This window comes from Haemaphysalis longicornis, unplaced genomic scaffold, assembly GCF_048455015.1.
Source record: "Haemaphysalis longicornis isolate Haplotype H1 unplaced genomic scaffold, Haemaphysalis longicornis Haplotype H1 scaffold_12, whole genome shotgun sequence".
Lineage (NCBI taxonomy): Eukaryota > Metazoa > Arthropoda > Arachnida > Ixodida > Ixodidae > Haemaphysalis > Haemaphysalis longicornis.
In genome coordinates, this window is record NW_027526225.1 from 64,659,962 (window position 1) to 64,667,855 (window position 7,894).

Consider the following 7,894-nt stretch of genomic DNA (forward strand, 5'->3'; position numbering starts at 1 on the left):
TCCATTTATTGAGTGTGCGCTTAAACTTCGCAGCTTGTAAAGCATTGCGCTTCTTTATCTTTCAGTGGCTGGATTTCCGAAGGCGAAGCATCATGGAGTTGCAGATCTTCTTCCGCGTTATCGAGTTCATCATCCTGGAAAAAGAAAGAGGTAATTACTGTGTGTAAAAGCGGCACACTTAAATACATTTGAGCGCTTTGAGGCAGTGGTATTTAATGGAAAGAAACAAAAACAGAGTTCTACCGGCGCTGACAGCCACCTACATGCTCCTGTGCTGAAGGTTGGGCAAGCACCAGGCCCTAGAAAGAAGTGGGCAGCCAAAAAAATAACAAATAATTGGCACAGGCTGGGTGCATGATGGGCGACTAACATAAAATATTTTATCACGAGTAACGGGATGTATAAATCAGGAATTAGGCCAGAGTCATCCAGAAAATAAAACAAGCACAAAAGACCTTGGCGATGCTTCTAGGGTCATGTCCATTATCCTAGAATAGGTAGACTTTAAAGTTACGGGTCCTCCTTCCTGGCTCTCAGTATCGTGACGAAAGCGTGATCTTGGTGTATTTAAATGTGGGCTGCAAATTCAAATAAAATATGTTCAACGGTCTGTGCAGAAAAGCAGTTGTCGCAGGAAAGCTTTGTCGATAGTACGTACAAGGCGGAGGTGGTCACTGTTCGTGTACGCCGCATTTAGGCGATGTATGGTGTATCCGGGTTGCGAGGGAGCTGTCTCGCGCAATTCTTGCTTTTTTGCTCCGAAGCACATATATGCAAAAGCTGAAGGACGGTCATCTTTGTCGGAAATTTTCATTGGCCCATTGGCTATGACAAGCTCCAAACTGCTAAATGAGCTTTGAAGTTTGTTTTTTTGTATTGTTTTGTCTTGGTGGACGGTGTGTCCACGATTTGCCGCGCAGCTTCATTCACGACTCCAGTCTCGTCTATAGGTTCTATTCGTGGGCATATTTTAAATAAAAAAGAGGCCACCCCCTGCTGCAACATTAGAATAATAAGACTAATAAGGTAATCCTAGTTCTTTCCGATGTAGCATATAGATTTCACACGTTCTCTATGGAATCCTCTCCCCCACTTGCTAGAATCAAGAGGGCCAGTAGAAAACATAGTATGTTTTTTTTTTTTTTTTTTCAAATTTTCCCGCAATCTGTATAATATGATTGTTCGACGACTTTTTGTATTCACCATATTTTCGTGCAATAACAGTCACTAGTAAAGTGGCCCAACAGCTGTTTCTCTAATTATCACACTAAAGTCAGTCCTGTGAAACACAGTAAATGTCTTTACTGTATACGTTTCAAAATCGAAGGCCACAAGTTACGCAATACTTCCACCCCTATCCAGCTAGGATCATCGAGCTGGGGTAGACCAGGGGTTCTGTGCTTGTCTCGCGTTCTGGAAACCCCTGGGCTGATTTTAAACCATTCAAATTTCCTCATTTTCTGTTCAACTACTTGCTTTGTTTCTAAGACCTGCCCACAGAAAGACGGTGTGACAGCAGTGGCGCCGTACTTTCAACCCACACGGTCAAATAACCCTCCAGCTTATATGTAAGCCATAGATATTTGGTACCTGTTTGAACTGCCGAAGAAAGCCGGCTTGTTTCCACAACTTCAATATTAGGGGGCTGGAGAGGTCAACAGCTTTTTCCAGGTTATCTTCCGGTCGAGCTTATCCGAATGAAAAAAGACATGCGAAGACAGTGTAGCACCACATTATTGTGTAGCGCTGAAATTCAGCGGTTATTGGGGCTAACATAGGCATCCGGGAGAAAATCAAAAGCGAATAAAACAGCCGATAACTCTTTGAGTACGGATTCCTGGGTGAGTTTTTCTGAAAGATAATTTTATCGTTGCGAAGACCCTAGGGAAAGTAACACAGTGAGAAGGACAGCCAGATCTCGATACAGGAAACTAAGAATGCTGTGCCTGCGTAAGCTTCCTTCTGCTTCTTGTTCTGCTCCCTGTATATGGCGTAAAAAATAAAGCTGAAATTAGAAACTGCCCAAACTCTGAGTTGGTCTACCTGAAATTAACTATCCTTGCCCGTTTTTTTTTCCGCAAGAAGCTTGCAAAAATTGGGCCACCTTAGCAATTGAAATGTGAAGGCTTAAAGGGACCCAGAAAAGCCTTCTGTAAAAGTTACAAAAGGCCTGTATTGTCACGTAGCACAAATATAGCGATGCAATGCCGTTGGAATTATTGATCTACATTCAGTATTAGCTGCGCCAGAAGCAATTAAATGCACCTCTCCCCACTTGCCGATCGACTCCTCCTCCCTCTCTGCCTCCTTCAAAGCATTCCTGCGCCTAGGCTCGCGTCAATCACTGCGGACCCGCCTTTGCCGCCTTTGCTTCGGGATCGCGCAGGAAGGAGGAAGAGCAGCCGGAAGCCAATGGCAGTGACGCCGCCGGCGGCCGACCTTGCCGGCGATTGGGCGAATCAGGGGGCGCCTTCGCCGTTGCGTCAGCAGCGATCGCCGTTGCGTCACCCGCGGTCGCCGTTGCGTCAGCCGCGGTCGGCTCGCTGCAGCGTCGCACTCATCGGCTGAGAAAGGCGATCTTCAAAAATTGTTTACAAATTATCTGTACAACGTATGAGGCTCACACTTGGCTCAAAAATCCCCCGTTATGTGTTCTACCACCTGAATGCATTTGATTGCCACCTTCGCAAAGCTTTTCGGGGTCCCTTTAAGAAACAGCGGAGCTTACGTCATCACTATACGCAGCCAGTCCACGACGCGTGCCTCCCCACCCCAGCATCTGCGCCGCGACGCGCACTCCCCACACTAGCTCGTCGGCTCATTTCCTCCTCGCCACTTTCCCTCACGCTTCTTCACATAACATTGCCCTCCTCTCCACTTTGCTAGGCCGAGTTTTAAATGACGCCAGGCACAGATGAAAAGCTTAAACAGCTCCGCTGTTTAAAATGTGCGTGATTATTTACCTTATCTCTACCATCACGAATAGCATCGTTGCTGACTGCTGCGCAAACATCTTAACGAGAGAAAAAGAACGTGCAGTTCTGCTCGTCCAACGGGGGCCGAACCCTAAATTTAAGAAGCTCCAGCAAAGGCTGCGCCCAGTGTTTCCAACAATACTATTACGAAATTGAAGCTTTTATTAGAACCCACAAAAAAGCACGTCTTGTGCCGAATAACAACATTGATTGCTGCACGTACCGCATAAGAGGCTCAGTGCCAGGCCCAGGAGCACGGTCGCGCACATCGACACGAGGGAGCACCAGTAGGGTGACAGCCGGTACAGGGGGAGAACTTGAGAACTGAAACGGAAACAAAAACTAGAATCATAAGGGCGAACTGTGTGTTATTACAGGTGACTCCTACAGATAGCTCGTGCAGCTGTTCCACCCAAAGGAACGGTGTCCAAAAAACCTTACGGATACATTTAGAGCAGGAACAAACAAGTAAAAACATCGCATAATTAATGTAACCCTTGGCACTAATTCGACAATGAACTACTGTCTTTTTAATTCGTTGAACCCGTAACCCTAGGGTTGCAGGCCCTAAACTCGTGCATTTGACACCATAGTCATACACTCTCCGAGCCTCACGCGCTCGCAAATAAATTAGTCGCTCCATTGAGGAACAGTTGTGTCTGCGTGGCTACACAAGCAATCGGCAAAGGGCGGCTTATGGAGCTATACCACTCTTTCGTTCAAAGGATTATTACAGTCTCGAATTGCATTAAAGAGCACCTATGTCTTTCCATGTAGTCGGTGTCGCCCGAATCAGCCGCAACCGTCCCCTCCTAAAGCGCACCTGTCGGCGTTCCTTCGGGGACGTCGGGCCGCATGGCACGCACGAGTCCTGAAGCCACCGTCAACAGCCAAACAGTCTCAAGCTCTAAGCCAATGGTATTTGCAGGTGTCCTACAATGTGGCAGTCTTTAAGCTACCCTGATTCTTTAATGTTGCTTTACCGTCCTACCACATGGTGGACGGTTAAATACTTTAGGTTATGCCACATCGACGTCCTGCAATTCTATAGAACCATCATAGAACTATTATGATTTTTTCTCAGACGTATTGACAAAGCATAGGTCGCTCGGTTCACCCAAGAATTGTTTTAAAGAACAGATTATAACTATACTGTTTATCTTCGAGCCTCACTGTAGGTAGTTGTGTGCGCAAACATTTTCCACGTGTCTTGTATGCAAGACGTAGATACCTTTCGTGGAATCCGGACGTCGTCATGTTGAAGGCAGTGACATTGTCGGGACATCTGTCTACACCGTAAGTCATCCTGATGGGCTCAAGGTGAGATGCTAATCGGCCAATTGTTTGCCAGACTTGTACTGCACAGACACCCAGAGCTGCCATTGCGGTGCCCTGGAAAGTAAAAACGAAAACTGTAGACAACTATGCCGCGAGAATGCGTCGCACTACAGAAGCACACAGATGTCTATCTTCATTATAAACTGATTGCAGTACATGCATTTACCCAGGTATAAATACACCAGGATCTGAAGACATAAAAAAAAGTACACTTCCTGCTTACTCCACCAGGTTTCTTGCCGCACAGCCACACCACAATAACATGTTGATTGATGTGTCAAGCAACATACTCCGTACTGCTGCAGATATGAGAAATTTATCGCATGCTGCTTAATGTGCATGCTCATTTACGTGGACGAGGTTATCCCCAGTGCCATCAAGGAAGTCGTACAGTCGCGACGCTTAGTAATCTCCAGTAGCCTGTGCATGCACACGGAATTTTAATCTTTTTAGGTGGAATGTCGGCCTGCTCCTTCTTGTAGCGTTTATACCTACCATAACCAAGTTTCACCTGGACTAGACCACAGCCTGGCCTCTGCTTTTCCTTGGTGTTTTACAGACTACTTAAACGAGATTTGTAAAAAATGTCAGTAAATATTTTGATACCCACAAGTGCTCTGTTCCCGATTTGCAGTGGAGATATCGCAATTTTCGCATGTTTGCAAGGACCTTCATGACTTAGCGCATGTACCAGAGGTCTCCTCCTTAGTCGGTTATAGTATATGCACTCGGGAGAACAACCGATAAAGGAGAGAAGTGTTTTTTTTTTAACTGTACAGCCTACGGTAGCTTATGCCGACTTTTAAAACGAGTGACATCAAAAAGTCAATGCCAGGAAACTTGCTGAAATAAATTGCTTTGCATATGACAATATCACGATATTTTAGACAATGTAAACCGAGGTTTCTTTGTCATTAGCGCCTCTTTGGCTCGCAGATGATGTGATCATGCTCTCACTATGGGACATTGCGCGCCGCCGCAAGGTACATAGTAGAACTGTTTTATAATCAATAAATATTCCTTAAAACACGCACTTGTTTTGGAAACTAACTTTGTTGGGACCCTTCGTAAATATTCATTTATTTTGTGTAATTACTGATATATGATAGCTGCCTACCGAGCTACGCCTGATGGCTTCTGACTCTCTATAAGCCTCCTAAAACCATCTCCATATTCAACACGAAGTATGGGTTATCCTTTAATGCAAATTCTAAAAGAGAACTTTCCGCATCATTGTATCACTTTCGAGCAATTAGTCAGAAATGCAATGCGATAATCTGAAATGTTGAACTTGTTCTGAGTTATGCAACGGTCTCCTTGTTGTGTAACTACAACAATATTGATGCACAGAGTAACAAAATATTTAATTTTAAGAAAGAGCTCGCACATTCGAAGCATGCAAAAGACCCAAAGTTTAAGCCAAGTTCTGTGGCTTCATTTGGATGCCTACCTTTGCATTAGCCCACGGAAACAAGAAGGCGAGAATGATTATGCCCGCGAATGGCCCTGAAGCAGCCGCGTACAGTGCAACCAAGGACTGTGCAGAAAAAAAAAACCAATGTGCTCAGTTATTGCATGATCAGGGCAACAAGAAAACCGACGAATACCGTACAGCTCGGAACAAAACATTCCGAACTTCCTCTTTCATGCCGTGTCAAGCTACATCTTTTGTCATGGCCGTTAGTATCTAGCAATGCAACAACAAGAAGCACCGGCCGCTAGTATCAATACTGAGAAGTTGGGCTTCTACACGCCACCGCCGCTAGGCACCGCTGTATGGGCTCTTGAGTATGTCCGCTGCCTCAACCAGCGGCGCTACGGTCAGTTGCTCTGTAGAGCGCATTGCTGTATTCACTGCTGGCGCCGTGGCCGCTGCTGCTCCTCTAGGAATCTTGGAACCGAGTCGCCACATCCGTTCGGCGACTGGGCACTGATGCTTTCACAGCATCTACATCCCAATAAATGCTTAGTTGTTTTCCTAGGTTTTTCGGGACACTAGAAGTGCGTCACAGTTAGCCAAACAGCGAACCAAGAAACTCCCGGTATAACTCAAGATGACAAAAAAAAAAAATGTTGGTTGTCCTTTCTGCCAAGAATAAATTGTGAAAAAAATTACACCCATCTCCCCGAAGGGAACCATGAGTAAATGCGGAGTGTCATGGGGGTTCCGTTTGCGTTTCCGTTATGTTTGTTAGCCAACTTTGGTGGAAATGTAGTGAACCCCGTAATGCTCATATATCCTACTCATGGTTCCCTTCGGGGAGATGGGTGTAATTTTCCTTATTGTATGCGTATATACGCGAGTGAGACGAGATTGAAGTGGTATCTAAAGGTCTTTATTTAGGTTTGCACGTCTTCTCACTTTGAGTATGACGGCCTTATGGTCGCTGAAGTGCGCAGTCAGTGGATCTCGTAGCAGCGGTTGTATGCAGTCGTCGCCGTTGCAGTTGGTAAAAACGAGATCGATACACGTTCCGTGGATTGTAGTTGGGTGTAATTGCTGTTAGTGTTTGCGCTGATGCTCTCACTTAATTGCGTCAGCACACTCACTGACGGGGCTGCTGCTTCTATCCTACTTCATCTGAAGAATCACGGAGTCAAGCGCAAGCACAACTGTTCCTCTTCTATGGCACGTACCCACGTGGGAGATTGGCCAAGAAACGGTGGTGTGCGGACGCCGGACCACCGCCGACGCCGCGGGGCATACCCCTGAGTATAAGACGTGGGGGATTGGCCGAGAAACGGTGGTGTGCGGACGCCGGACCACCGCCGACGCCGCGGGATATACCCCCGAGCATAAGAGCTCCGCATCTAAAAACAAATACTCGTGATCAGACAAAACCTGAAGCAGAGCAGGGAGAAATGAATCCACACCGCTGACATGGAAATCAGAGTTGCCAGCACGCTGTATTTAGCTTTTGTTCGTTTTTCTCGCTGATTGCTACTCAATCCCTTGAATGAAATTTCCTATAAGTGGGTTTGGGTGCCGCGCGTCTTTATCTGAACATGAAAAAGCAATTTATTTTCCCTCAAAAGTACATCAAGTGAACAAAGGGCCAACCCTGTGGCCAATCCTTTGGGATTGCTTAGCAGTATCATAGAAGGCATCTTGCAAGTAAATAAGCTTATGGACATACGGAAGGTTGCGATGAACGCACCAATTTTTTTGCAAAAATGTGATGCTGCGAAAGCACTGATTATCAACAAAGAAAGTTCCTGCATGCACGGGAGAAACAGAAACACGGTACTAAGCACGTGACGTTATATCCACTCCAACCCCAAAAAGAGAACCATTACGTTTTTTTTCTTTTTTTTCTTTTACTGTATTTCTTTTTTTTTCTATTATTATTTTCTTCCTTTCAAAGTTGTGTATGACGCCAAAGACGACGTCGAGGAAAACCTATATGCCTTGGTTTTACCAAACTGTGCCAAATGTGCGGCTTCCTAACATTTGTGTGCAATTTCTTGTTTTAGAGATAATCAACGAGGGCTATGTGTGGCTTCTTCTTCACATACATATACGTACATACATACATACATGCATACGCATACATACATACATACATACATGCATGCATGCA

At 45.5% G+C, this 7,894-nt stretch overlaps 1 protein-coding gene across 1 annotated transcript in view; it reads right to left on the reverse strand.

Moving 5' to 3' along the window:
• LOC144161997 (uncharacterized) overlaps window positions 1–7,894 on the reverse strand; it is an 8,707-nt gene continuing 813 nt past the window's right edge. The window contains exons 3-7 of the mRNA XM_077692535.1: window positions 5,764–5,850; window positions 4,207–4,367; window positions 3,199–3,299; window positions 1,591–1,688; window positions 1–134 (exon numbers count right to left, since the gene is read on the reverse strand). Coding sequence (XP_077548661.1) covers window positions 21–134; window positions 1,591–1,688; window positions 3,199–3,299; window positions 4,207–4,367; window positions 5,764–5,850 — 561 coding nt within the window. The 3' untranslated portion in view covers window positions 1–20. The remainder of the gene's footprint in view (window positions 135–1,590; window positions 1,689–3,198; window positions 3,300–4,206; window positions 4,368–5,763; window positions 5,851–7,894) is intronic.